Below are 14,920 nucleotides of genomic sequence, written 5' to 3' on the forward strand. Positions count from 1 at the left end.
AGATGAATTAATGGGATCACCAGTATCTCATATAATCGCGGACATATATAATGAAAACTTTAAATACATGGCGTTAACCACGACACCACTTCCCCCAGAGTTCTGGTATAGATACGTGGATGAGCCATTTACGAAATTACATCGAGGCCGAATTGAAGAATTTACGGACCACATTAACAGCATCGATCCTGACATTCAATTTACAATGGAATAGGAAGAAGTCATGAAACTTCCGTTTTTGGACACATACACACATGTTAGCACAGACACTTGTACAAAATTCACGATTTTCAGAAAACCAACACACACTGACCAATATCTAAATTTTCAATCGAACCATCATCTAGAACACAAGAGATCAGTGGTACGTTCTATATTATACCGAGTAGAGAACAGGACCCGGTCCTATTTTTTAAAAAAACAGTGCGGGGTCGTGTACGAAATTGAATGTGATACGTGCGGAGAAACGTATATCGGAGAAACCGCAATCATTAGGCATACGTGTCAAGGAACATTTAAATCAACGTGTTGAAATACTTTCAGCGGTAGCGGAACATTGTAAAATCACTGGTCACAACATTAATTTGAATAAAATCAAAGTACTAACTAAAGAGACCAATTCATTCAAAAGGAAATTAAAAGAAGCTATGGAAATTAAAATGAGAACGCCACCATTAAAACAAGATTGCGGATATAATGTACAACCCATATACAATAGCCTGCTACGTCATCACACGAACATCAATCCTGACGTGTCAGTTAACCGCCAGATTCAAACGGCTGACGAAGATGACATGTCATCGAAAGCTCCCAGGAACTAAACTACAACTCTGAATGGTAACTTACACTCTTTTTCTTATATATATGGTATTGGTATATACTGTTATTGGCTATACTATGTATGAAATCACTATATGAACTCAAATATTTATGCCTACCAGGTTCTGTGTCTGTTGGTTGTTTGATTTTATCGTAAGCATTTAATGTTTCGTCATCTTCTCTCTGTATGTTTACAAACGCTACCATTGCATTACCATGGATCTACAAAATATAAATGAATGGTGAGGATAACGCATACACATTGTGTTCATTGAAACCGTGCGACTACAGAAAAAACCTGACGTAGAGTTTACCAACTGTAAGCACTACTTTACTATAGAAATATATCTTACTCCATATTCATTGATTGTTTTTATTCTTTTCTTTGTTTGTGAATCTCCTGGTTCGTCCTTAGTGTCTTGTAAAATTATACGTTCTTCTCTACTGACTCTCCATTCTGAAATAATAGAGTCGATTGGAATGTTAGTTCGTAAGTACAGGGAACAGTTCACTGTTCTTTGGTAAGTATGCTTATTTTGATTGCTTTTTTCTGCTTAATGCACAAACAAACTTCATTTTAAACCTGGTGGTCGTTGTCAAGTGGAGCATTAGCATTGAATGTTCTATTCTTCTCGCAGGAAGTATTTCAATTGAAAGAACAATAATTACGTATCTTAAAACCTCGAACTGAAGCCCTGGGTGTTTTCTTTTTTCTTGCGAAATTTAGGCAGTTCATGAAATAGATTATGAAAGAGTATTGTAGTACACACCTAATTTAACATGCATAGCTTTTGGCCTTGTTGAAAAAGGTTGATCCATAAACATTGCATTTAGTAATTTTTGTTTCACTTGTAGTAGAGTATCGCAACTTTTTACTTTCACTAATTCTTGCTTCACTGTTTCTTCATTGACAATCAATTGCAAATACTAGAAAATAGATGAAATTACTATATTAAATCACATACAAATCATCCATAAGCCACCACTTTTGTTGAATCATATTCACCTTAACAATTGTTGTTGGCAAATAGGCTTCTCATTTTATTTATATTTATTAGTAATGTATCACATCAAAAGCTATGGAAGTAGTGGATTGTATTTATTACTTTGCGAACATACGTCGTTGAAACGGCACAACACACAAGGGTGGTGCATTCAACTTAATCATACAAATATAAACATAACTAAAGGTGAAACACACAATAGTAATAGTGTAGCTTTATATAGCACCATACCCATCTAACATAAGAGGCTCAGGGCGCTTGATATGTGAACTAGGAACTCAATCAATTTTTGATTTACATATGTAGTAGGTTGATACATTTAATTGTTTAGCCAGAGTAATTTTAAGTAATTGTTAATTACGATGTCTTCTCCAGTGATGTCACTGGGCAGCAAATATTTCTCATTCAGTGAATACTGACAATGATGATGTACAGCATCTACAACGCCACTCTCTATCCTTGTCCTGATGGCCTCAACAAGCTCGTACAAAGGGCTTGATACGAAGTCCTACAAAGAGAGACACTTATTAAAAAATGTCTGTACACAACATTGAATAATAACCGAAAGGTCCACTGACTAATCTCAGATGAGAAAGTATAACACATACTCCAAGTATTGAAATGCACGCCATTGTGCTGGGATTCAATATTTCGACATTAATTATGTCATCATGAATTCGTAAATGTCATTCTAGATGATGACATAATTAATGTCAAAATATTGAATGCCAACACGATGGCGTGCATTTAGATACTTGGATTATGTATTATACTTTCTTATTGAAAAATAATTTAACAAAATAGTCACTGACATATAATATATATAATACGAGAAATATAGGCCTAATTGATTTTCAGTCAAACATCAAATTGGTTTTTAATAATTAAAGAAATAAATTTGGGATATATAAAGTAAAGTATACCATCATATATTTGTACATGCATAGAGCCATCCAGTGAAAAATCAATGGTTCTACCACTGTCTCCGTTCTGTAATCATAGACAAATAATATGTCACTGTTGAAATCTTTTATTTATAACTTTTAAATGTATATCAATAACAACACTGTTTTTTTTTTTAATTATTAAAATTAATTAAACCTATATAAATATACCTGTTTAGAACTTGCTTTCTTTTCTTTAAATTCACCATATTTTCAACATGTTTTCTCAAAAGAACTTCCAATACACTGTAAACAAATCAATTACAAATAATAATACATTTTTTGAATGTTCCCCTTAAGTAAATTATATTTTTATTATATAAAATTATATTATATACTTTTAAATTAACAATAATATATAATGTTAAGCATAATAACTTAATACCTTCTATGTGCATTATTCAATATAAAGAAAAAACAATTTAAAATAAGGTATAAAACTCTAATTATAATATAATTAGACATGAATTATACGTACCCAATTAAATGTTCAATTTTGTTTTCATTAAGCATGGCCATTAAAAACAACGCGGCAAAATTTTGTCTGAAAAAAAATTATCGTAAATGCAGTATCATTGTTACAATTGTTATCACCGAACATACCATTATCAATAGGAATTTATGTTATTGTTGTTAAAAAAATCCAGGGGTGGCACCAGCGGGGGCCGGGGGCCAGCGTGGACATCTCCCCCCACCCCCAGTCTGACAAATCCTGGAGCCACCCTTGCAGAAATTAGCAGTGAAAAACGTCAGGTCATCATTAACTCGGGCAAAGAGTTAACTCATTTCATTTCATAATGTAGCTAATAAAATTATTTTTTGTAATGATAAACATAAGTTTGCTGAATTTACCTCTGAAATCTAGTTACTGAAGGATCCTCATCAAGAATCTCTACAACTTTTAATACAAACTGTTTATTCAAAAGCAATTTTGATAATTTGAGCAAACCGTCGTCAATTTTTTCAAGTGCAGTCTAAAACAAAAACAAATATAACAAAATGTTTATGACAAATAAATAAGATGTGATTAAACTTGGTTTGCCATACCATATTCATAAATTTTCACTTCGCAATTAAAATGCAACAAAAAAATTTCAAGTACAGATTAAAACTACAAAGTTGTGGTTTATAAATTTCTAAAATAATTGTGGATTAAACTTACATATCTACTTTCTTCCATTACTTGTGGAATCCTCTTGCAACCCTTGAAGAGCATGTTGTGTACATACTGCCCTCTAGAGTAGAAACGTTTCTGTACTTTTTGCTGTCCATCCTGAATCATATCCATGTAGCCTGCATTGGGGACCTCAACAACTACGTTCACCTGATCTTCTGGAGGAGAATCATTTTTTGCGGGATTTGCTAAATATGAAAGAATAATGAAAATACCTTAAAATATGTTACAATCAGTTCAGTAAAATAACTGAAGGATTAGTACACTATGCCTACCTTATATTGTCTATATTTGTAAATCTCTTTAAAATACTGATCAACTTTATTTTTGCTATAAACTCAACTAATAACGTTACTATAGTTTTTTACCCCTCCTGTTACACTCCTATACTTTTAGAGTTTTTAGGCTTTACCAACCAGAACCAGCAGTTTCACTATAGTTTTTAAATATTTTTCTCTAGGTGCCCGGATATTGCACTCTCATACCTTAACAATCTTGTCGGTAATTCATATCTACCATGTGATACAACAATTAATATTTTTTAAATACGATTTAGGAGTGCGATAGCACCGTCTCTACCCCCTGTATCCACGCCAGAAGAGAAAGAGCATTCCATAGTGTTGGGGCAGCACAGAATCTACGTTTACCCAGGTTTTCATGTCTCCACCTGCCTTTATTGTTGAAGGAGATATAAAGATGGGGGTTAAGGCGGTTACGACGAACTGCCCAAAAAATATAGAAGGTCCGCATTTAAAAACGAAAAATTGATATTCGTAGACATATTGATACAATGTTCTCCAGATTATCAGAGATAAGGGTTCACTTTCCACTGAAACAAACCTCCCACAAATTAAGTCACGCTAGGGGGCCTGTATCGGTATTTGAGCGCAAGATCACTGAGTGCATTATACCATGGAGGAATATATGCTTCCAATATAAAAACATATATCTACCTACCTTGTGTAAAAAACTTCACTGTAGCTTCATCTCGTTGTCTGCGAATCGACCTTAATCTAAGCCAATTACCAACAACAGACAATAAGATGATGATTGCACCAACACCAACCACAACAATAACAATGATAACAGTGCTTGACACACTGTTCACTGGATATCTTATTGGGCCAAATGTTACAACTAGATTGCCTTGATAAATCTACAAAATTAACAACCAAAAACATACTATGGGTTATTAGACTACATTATTAATGACAGCTATCACTATCCACTGTCATTTATGTCTTCAAAGAGTATTATATTGTTCTATTTTTCCTAATTTTTTCTAATGAAGTCATGCTATCTAATGATTTTTCTTAATCATTTAAAGTTAATGGACAAACATGGAATATATATAAGTAATCAAAGACACTAGGTTACAAACTCAACATTTTATTTTGCACTACAGACTGTTTCATGAGGGCACAGCCTCAATCATCAGGTGATCGGCTCGGCTCGGGATATATATCAATCGATCAATCAATCAATAACTAATTTATTATATATATCACAGCTTCCAACTTACCATGACAAGAGGATGATCTCCACCATTTACTGCATCAGGTTCCTCTTTTGGTGCCTCTGCAACAACTGTCGTGTTAGCTACTGAGATGACATTGCATGGAGTCTCACCAACATACACCTTTACATCACTGACATCAGTGGCACTTAGATCTATGCCTGATCCCTATGGGGAAACATGTTACATGTTATAAAGGTTCAAGGAAATGTCAAATTCCGTAAAAGATTTCCAGCTGATTTTCTTTAACTGTGGAAAAGTTAATAAGCCAATTTGTAGTTACGCAAGCCTGTATTCCAAGGTCTACCTACATAAACCTATGTCTGTTTATGTACTGGTACTTGTATAGGCGTTCATTATGCGCCTCTTCCTTTAGGTTATAAAGTGCACTTTTTTTCCCTGGTCATTGGGTCCACATGCTTTAAGTGTTTCTGCTGGTAATCAGCGTAGGAGCAGGCAACCACACCATGTACCCATTTAAATACTCCTGGGTGGAGAGAAGTACATGCAGATAAAAAGTGCCTTGCTCAAGAACACTAGCGAAACAATTGAAAGCGAGGGATTGAAACCCCGACCTCAAGGTTGAAACCAAACAGTTCCCGCTGCGCCAAACTGCTTCCACAATTATCAATTGACCTTGACGTGGGCATATGCAGTTTGAATTGGCTTATTAAATATAAGTTAATGTGTTTATCCACCATTAATCTAAGGTATTATTTGTTTGAACACCGACAAGGAAAAACAACATAGTCTACCCTCAATTGAATTAATGTAATATCACGTTCTAGTATGTAAATTCCATCTTCTACAAGTTGTCCATATACTGTCTTACTACTGAAGGGATAGTAGATAGGATCAGGATAAATTCTAAATTCAGATTCACCACTCGATTCAATAACATAGCCATCAAACGAAAAGGTCAAAGGTAATGCAACATGTGCTTGTCGTCTGCTACGCTGACCTGATGAAGAGAGTTCTGTGGGAGGACTTTCACAAATCATATTCTCATTTGATAAAACTTCACAATTCTGAAAAGAAAAGAAACTAGAATTAATCAATTTACACTTAAAAAGTAAAGTATATTGTAGCTTTCCTACTGTTTATGGGTTTTCCTAAAGAAGATAGAGAATCTTTTCTATTCCATTCTACTGCTTCCTATTCTAAAATGTATTTACATATTCAATTATCTTTAGCACATTTACAATCTCTTTGGCCTTAAATATAGCTGATATAAACAATAGTAATGCTTTATAACAACAAAGCGACTGCTAAAAAATTAAGGAAAATATTCAACTATTAAAAATACATTAAAACATTGTTTTTATATCCTATGTGCATGTTGTATACTTTAAAAAAAAGCGAAACTCCAAAGAATCACTATTAACATATGATGAAATAGTTTTAAAAGCAATTCATAATCTAGTCCAAAAACTAATCTCTAAAAACTAACGAAGCTTGGTTGCTAACTCTGAGATGTTTACCCGTTTGTTGTTCTGTCAATATTTTTCATGATGTTTGAATAGCCAGCCTCACACCCAGTGGCCACTAACACTGCAAATAAATTTGGTTGCATTTTTTAATCACCTGGTTTACTGTCATAACCAGGACATAAGTATTTATCCTATTTTAAGAAGGGACTATAATGGCTGTTTGAAATTAGCGTATATTATTATTATTTCCTTGATTCTCATCTCTATAAAAAAAATTAATGATATAATAAACAAATAACAAGCCATTATGAATTACTGGGACATATTTCTAGGTGCCCGCCTAGGAACTAATTTCCACGAGAACTTAGATTTTCTTACTGCTTTAGCTGATACACCATTCACTAGCATCTTGGCTTCTTGCACATACTGAAAATGTATCCCTGTCACAGTAATCTTACGACCACCACTGAAAGATATCAAACTTGAAATCAACATCTGCCTGTTTTATTGTAGAAATAGTAATGTAGGCCTACAAAGCATTTTCTTATATCAAATAAATATACAAATACTATTATTGCTGCCAATAATAACAATATTTCTAATATAATACTAACAATAATAATAATAAATAAAAATAAAAAAATAATAATAATAATACCTATTATCAATATTTTTATTATATGATATAGTCATACAATGTGGAATGTAATTCAAATAAATATTCTGCCAAAAACAGTTCAAGTGGAAATGTTATTAGAAAGGATCAGACATTCTTACGCTTGGATACTGCTTTTTGGATTAAACTCCGTCACTCTTGGGTTGTCTGTGTATGTAAAGGTAGTAGCATCTCTTGTAGCCTGTCCAAATGTTACCGTTACCATTACTTCTTCTTCAACTGCATAATGCGAGGTTGTACAAAGTATCTGAGTTTCAGATACACTGCAGTGAGAAAAATAAAATAAACAATTAACCAATACCAGAGAATGGATAATCAGGTGAAAAAGATCCAAAAAAGAAATTTGTTTACTTACTTTTTAACATAACACTCGCTTTCACCCATAGATACCATAAGATCTCGACCGGTGTTCAAAAACATGCCGGTTATATTCACTCGTGTACCACCATGCTTGATTCCAAACTTTGGAGTGATGTCGGAAATTGAAGGATTCTGGAAAAATAAATTGAATTGAAGAAACTTTTAGCAGTTTATGCTAGATATGAAGTGTATTGTTCCACTATATGGAATAAATATCAAATATAAATATATAATAACCTGATAAACTATGTATGCTGGTCCACTTGGTTCCCCTTGGACAGATATGATGACATTTCTTCGAGAGGCAGTGCTGAAGACAGGAGCTCTACACTTAACACTAGATGTAAAAGCAAAAAATAACAAATGTATAAGTATAAAAACAAAACAACAATACCCAAATCAAGATACAAGCAATATATACTAATAGACAATCATTTAATACAATACAAGTAACAACTGTGTAAGTATTAAGTGAAGAACAATATAGTTCCCTCAAATCAAGAGTCATTTGAAAGCCTTACGTTTGTGAGGATATGTTAAACCCATCTGCAATCTTTTCACATTCCTTGCTATCTATCATAATACTAGCAATATCTGAAGATGTTTGTCCAAAATCAGTTCCAACAAGTTCAATGACCTCAGTGTAATCAGACTCAGGCTGGTTAGTTACCGTAGCAACTGAAAGTGGTATAACCTATTAAAAGATAATACTTTTATTTTATTTTTTTTTTAAATTTTATAACATTTTAGCTTCAACACTTCAAAACATTACATGAAAAATCATTGAATAACTAAGGGTGAAAAATAAAAGACCAACTGCCATAGCCCAACAACATTGAAAACATTTTTTACACAAAAATTAATTAATATTTGCATAATAGGAATAACGATTGTAAACTGCAGCAAAACTTTAGAATCAGCAGTTGAGGGCGGTGTTTGATTATTCTTACCTGCTTGATTACAGGAGCTGGACAGTCATTTATTTCTGTCGAACAGAATGAATCATATACACAGCCATGGTCTCCACACTAGACGCAATCAAGCTGTGGTCTGGTAGTATTGTTAGAAAGACACCGGCTGCAATCTGGACGCTGCACAGAACATTTGTACAAAATAACTAGAAACACAAAAAGATAAGACAAGTCTGATTATTATAAATAAAATACTACAAATCATTTTAAAGATTAAATAATCTTTCGAGGACACACTGCTTCACGAAGAAGACTGTGTGCTTGAAAGCTTGTGTTTTGTCATATTAAATTAGTCTTTAAAGTGATACATTTCCAGTGTTTTATTTATAACTAGACACAATAGGAGAAAATAATTACTATGGGAATTATATTCAAATACAATGCAATAAAAGACACTTCATGAACCACCAAGACAATCATATTCATCACCACCTTCCTTATTATTTTGTCTATTATAATTATATCCTTCATACTTATTATATGTACATAATTTCTTATTATACAGATTTAGAATTTCAATAACCCCATAATAACATGTCACTTACTTCAAAGCATAGAAGTAGCTACACGTAATTGTTAATTTATTTATCGACTCATGTAATAATGGCTAGGTGCCTTGGAAATACAGAAAATTCCCCAAAAATATCTTCTTGGTACAATAAAATAACTGCAAAAATCAATGAGCCCCTAAACAGGAAACGCTACAGTGTTTGCTAACTATTATACAAAATTGATTGAATGACACATTTCGCATCCCTAGTTTGACTCGCATCGTCAATGTTTTTATTGACGACAAATGAGTGACTCTTTTTTTAAACTACTGTAAGTGTATTTTTCAGGTACTAAAAGAAAAGTGTTTGCTTCAGATACTCAGGTCTATTGATAGCCTAACAAAGTGTGTTTATGTACTTAGCTTAGACTGTGAACAATGAAATATTACCAACCTTGATACATGTTGTCAATGAAGTTGTTTTCATTCCAAACAATTTTAATATTTGCAGTTAGTTCCTGGTCGTCAGCTGCATAATCATACTATGAGATTTAAACAGAAAACAGAAAATAATCTAAATTAAAATTTGAACCACGTCGACATTTAAATAATCATACGATTCACATAAGAAATTAGGATCACAATCTCCTCAGGAGATGAAAACTAGAGAATTTTTTATAAATGTATGGTTGTCTTATCTTTGTAATTCTGTTTTGAATTATATAAGCAACACAGGGAATAGCTATGTTAAGTAGTCATAGAAAACCTTCAACATTAACCACGCTTAGTAGGGCATATTAATGGTCTCTAAATTTCAACACAATCTAAGACAATTTGCATAAAATCTATGAAGTATATTAAATTCTATTATTTTGAAAAAAATTTTAAATTTTATAATATATTGTATACTGACATAGTATTGCGTCTATAAAATGTTATGAAAGTCAACAATTTTAGTAGGCCTTACATTAAATGATGGATAGACAAGAGTACATTGCGGGGGATAAATAGAAGCTACATAGAAAGGCTACGGCTCTCGTGGGATGTCAGCAGACATAAGAGGTATCAGTCAAGCATAAAGCCTTACATTGTATTGGGAACAAGTAATATTATGTTTCTCAACAGACGCCGGAATAGTTGATGTTTTCCCCTCAATTGTCAGCACACACTCAAAGCCACTGAGGACCTAAACAAGATCATGAATAAAAAGAATATATATTTTTTAAAGCAGGAAGAGTGTGTTTAACTTGCTGTCAGATTAAAACCAGCAAAAACAGTTGTTTTAAAAAAATCATCAAAACAGATCAGAACAGTTTAATTGTAAAGTTTTAACTGTTTGTTTTACTGTAGTTCTAAACCTAGTTATTTAAATTCATCATTGAATGACAGTAAGAATATTTATACTGAGAACACACAAAAAATGTATTTTTTTAGCACAAAACTAAGTAGCCTTTATAGTGCCTGTTAAGAAATATAATAAAAGAATTATCATGAACCTTACAAAAAATTGCGAATGTTCATACTATAATAAATTATGGTACCCACTCCTTCCAATGATGAATAATGTGAACTAATATTTATTAATATAGAATACAATGACTTTTGATACTCATTTCTTACTGGTAAATTCTTGACAGGTATTCTGACTTCTTTCTCTACACTCGCATGAATCAGTTCTTCATTGGTTTGACGGATAATTTGGGGACATGAACCATGACCCTGCATACCACCAGGAGCTGGAGTCAGGGTTGCCTTAAAAGCATACAATTTGCGAATAAATAACATTATTTTGCATATTTGCACTAATAACTGAAATTACAATTTGGTTTCTCATTATTCCAAATACAATGCATTCACGTTAACATTGCTAACTATCAAGCAAGCAATACTAGCCAAAATATAAGACTATAGTTTCAGACCTAAATGTGTATTACAATTACAACGTTATTATCAATTTAATTGAATTTTTGCATTAAACTTACATTTCCATTCAGGATTACTTGATCATCTGCACTACAGAATGCTGATGCATTATGGGTACATGTGTTTTCATAGACACACCAATCACAAAAGAAGCTGATAACACATTCAGAACAACTAATGGCAGTGTAAAAAAATAATGAATATATAATGAATATAATATTATAATATCTACGCTCACCCAGTCCCATATTATTTTTATATGTTCAGCTTACTTCTCATCACAATTCGTGTATCCTATCCCAAAAACTTACTAAAATTCTACTAAATATAAGAAAGTATAATACATACTCCAAGAAAGTATAATACATACTCCAAGTATTGAAATACACGCCATTGTGTTGGGATTCAATATTTCGACATTAATTATGTCACCATCAGGAATGTTCCTGATGATGGCATGATGACATTCCTGATGATGACATAATTAATGTCGAAATATTGAATCCCAACACGATGGCGTGTATTTCAATACTTGGAGTATGTATTATACTTTCTTCTCTGAGGTTATTCGGTGGACCTTTCGGTTTTCTACTAAATATATAGTAAAGAAATAATTTTAAAAAAAATATGATGATAATAATTTGTAGTACATACTTTTACTTTATTTGAAAATTTGAAGAAAACTTTTATAGAAAAAAATGAAAAAAAAACAAAACAAATTCACTATACAGTATTAATGTGTATTCCGTGTTTACAGAGTTCAAATCGTGACCTCTTGTAGATCTAAGAATAATGCACACCCGTAAATAAAAGTTGAATTAAAATTAACGTTTAAGCAGATTAACTACTCTACTGCCATGGTGTAATCACGAAGGTGTTACAATTGCACCATATCATTTTATAATTACACCATATAATTGCACCCAGAACATCCACATTAAAAGCGGTCACAAGTCGTGGACCAAAGGCCAAATTGTATATGAGCCTTACAATTTCAATAAAATTATTACGCAAAATTAGATTTAAAATATACAATAATCGTACATAAAAATTTATTTATATAAACATAATAATTAGATAATAGCAGTGCTCGAATAATGGGAAAACAAGGAAGCAAGTTACGCTGATGAATTCCTTAAAAAGAGGAGAAAATATTCGTTAAAATAAATTATATTTATGTTTTTTTTCATTATTGTTCCTGACACATACTATTCATTATTATTATTACACCTATGGGTTTATATAGGCCTACTCGTGAAAAGACAGAATATTCTAAAGCATAATATTGAATACTCCTTCGTATATAACTGTAATTTTAGAAAGACCTTAGCAAATGAAAGTCAAATTATTTTTAAATTAAGAACATAAGCCAATAATAATTTTGTTTATAAAAGCAGGTAAGATACTATTCCAACTAGTAAAGAATATGGTAAAAAAATAGAATATACAATACATGCTATAAATTTGTGATAGATGTAGTCTGTAGACGTTCCTTATTCGTCACATATTGACTTATTTTAGTGATTAACAAGATCACTTTATAATATATATTATTACATTATGTTTAGTGAACATAAACGCGTTTGTATCAGCCGAAATCACTAAAGTGGTACTTTCCACTTAACTACTTCATACTGAATACTCTGCTGCTCATTTCACTGTACAGTGCTAACGTAATTTGAATAATGAATTATCACATGTGTCGCTTTTGTAGCGTCCAATATATTGTAGACTCGTGTTATTGTAAAATTGTTTTTTATGATATTTTAATAGACATAAATAAGAACTCAAAATATGCCAATAATGATAAGACATTTCAAAGAATAGTGCTACGATATAGGCTATTTCTTCCAGAGCTATGCAAGCATCTGGGCGGTAAATCGGCACAAACATTTTGTCCTTACTTAAATTAGTGTATGATCATCATTCATTTCATTAATTTAGTATTATAATTTCGGAATAAAATAGACGCAAGGTGCAATAAATCATTTAATTTAAAGAATTTTAATTTAATATAATAAACCACTAAATATTTAAAAAATATACAACTTACAACAATACAGCGCGTAAACATTATCACTGGTTTGATACCCTCCTCGTAGTTAGTTCAGAAAGTAGAATAGAAATAGGACTAAATCCCTGGAGCCCAGACGAGTCTCTTCAGTCCCTGAAGGATGTAATTATACTGACGTCCACGTCCGTACTACAAAAGTCGGCAAGGTGCCGTTGCGAGTTACAATTTAATAGCTTTCGCTCTTTAATTAAAGAAATAAAATCTTCAATAGCTGATAAAATCGAACTTACGATGTGATGGCACTGCAATCAAAGAACCTGAATTGAGTGGTAACAAAATCAACATCAGTTTGAGATGAATGCGCTGACAACGAAACTTCCACAGCAGCTAATAGATGACAAAATTAGACTTAAAATTATAAAATCACTTTAAAACTGTTATTAATTGATTAATATAAAATTATAATCTGGTATCTGAAACAATATCAATGAGGTCATCTGACCTTCTCCAATTGGTATTTGTGGCACTTGTGTTCTAGGAGGTGATGCACAACTGATCGTTTTTCCATCTTTCATTCCCGGTGACACAAAGTCACCAAATTTACAATTATAACTTTGATTGATGTTTAATGGTGGAAGCTGTCCAACAGTTAAGACAACCTATGGAACGAAAAGAGAAATATAATATTTATATTAGCAAATATAATTGAAATGTATATACAACAATGACATACTGGAACTATTAGATAACAAATTAAAAAAAAAAACTATCATTGAAGGAATCCGACTACAGACACAATAAGAGAATTTTATATGTCTTTATGTATAAATGATTAAAAAATAACTTTACAAATTAAAAATAGAATATTTACGAAAAACAACGACATAAAAATACTTGATAAATAAGCCTATATAATACAATTAATTTATATACTTTCCTACTTCAAAATGGAACAAAAGTTAATGTTAAAAATAAATAATAGCAATAAATACACATTATTTTATTAGATACAAAATTAACAAACATGGCATTTTATGAATGAATTAGATGGCATGGTCATTTACTTACTTTGACATGTTCATCTGTGTAATGGACGAATGGTGGCTCAACATCTGTAATCTGTATGCATTGTGCAGTGTTGCTAGGCAACCAAGAAGAGCTTTTACATTCTTTGAATCTGGTACATCTGTCAAAAAATAATATGGGAAACTAGTGAAAGAATGAAAGAAAAGCTAAATAAAGTTAAAACCTTTAGATTATATTACTATAGTATTTAAAGTTTTCATGTTTGAATTAAATGATGCATATCAAAAATTAAAAAATGGTATACTTAGCTCACACTTTCTCAAGTGTACACCAACCACAATATGGGTCTCCATCTTTGTCTCCAGTTGGTCTGATGCACACTTCACATGTGGTAAACTGACTACAGTTGGCTACCGGTAGCTTAAGCAACTAAAATATAAAAATTATAACAACACTTTAACTTCTAGGTTGATGGAAATTATCTATGCTTATTCATTCTTATATATATATATATACATATATATATATATGTATGTATATATATATGTATATATATATATGTATATATATATA

General features: G+C 31.9%; 1 protein-coding gene across 1 annotated transcript in view; it reads right to left on the reverse strand.

Annotated features, from left to right (window-relative positions):
* Positions 1-14,920, reverse strand: part of LOC117107054 (plexin-A4-like) — a 25,335-nt gene that overhangs the window by 7,147 nt on the left and 3,268 nt on the right. Inside the window, 26 exon segments of the mRNA XM_033248577.1 lie at positions 939-1,041; positions 1,173-1,276; positions 1,590-1,746; positions 2,185-2,331; positions 2,747-2,813; positions 2,939-3,013; positions 3,246-3,311; positions 3,620-3,741; positions 3,930-4,129; positions 4,899-5,097; positions 5,464-5,625; positions 6,213-6,485; positions 7,266-7,353; positions 7,665-7,826; positions 7,919-8,055; positions 8,161-8,260; positions 8,445-8,617; positions 8,874-9,040; positions 9,839-9,926; positions 10,472-10,570; positions 11,005-11,136; positions 11,367-11,481; positions 13,612-13,708; positions 13,824-13,980; positions 14,390-14,507; positions 14,661-14,776. Coding sequence (XP_033104468.1) covers positions 939-1,041; positions 1,173-1,276; positions 1,590-1,746; positions 2,185-2,331; positions 2,747-2,813; positions 2,939-3,013; positions 3,246-3,311; positions 3,620-3,741; positions 3,930-4,129; positions 4,899-5,097; positions 5,464-5,625; positions 6,213-6,485; positions 7,266-7,353; positions 7,665-7,826; positions 7,919-8,055; positions 8,161-8,260; positions 8,445-8,617; positions 8,874-9,040; positions 9,839-9,926; positions 10,472-10,570; positions 11,005-11,136; positions 11,367-11,481; positions 13,612-13,708; positions 13,824-13,980; positions 14,390-14,507; positions 14,661-14,776 — 3,424 coding nt within the window.

Source organism: Anneissia japonica, unplaced genomic scaffold (assembly GCF_011630105.1).
Source record: "Anneissia japonica isolate Jap-2015-1 unplaced genomic scaffold, ASM1163010v1 scaffold9291_len582782_cov165, whole genome shotgun sequence".
NCBI lineage: Eukaryota > Metazoa > Echinodermata > Crinoidea > Comatulida > Comatulidae > Anneissia > Anneissia japonica.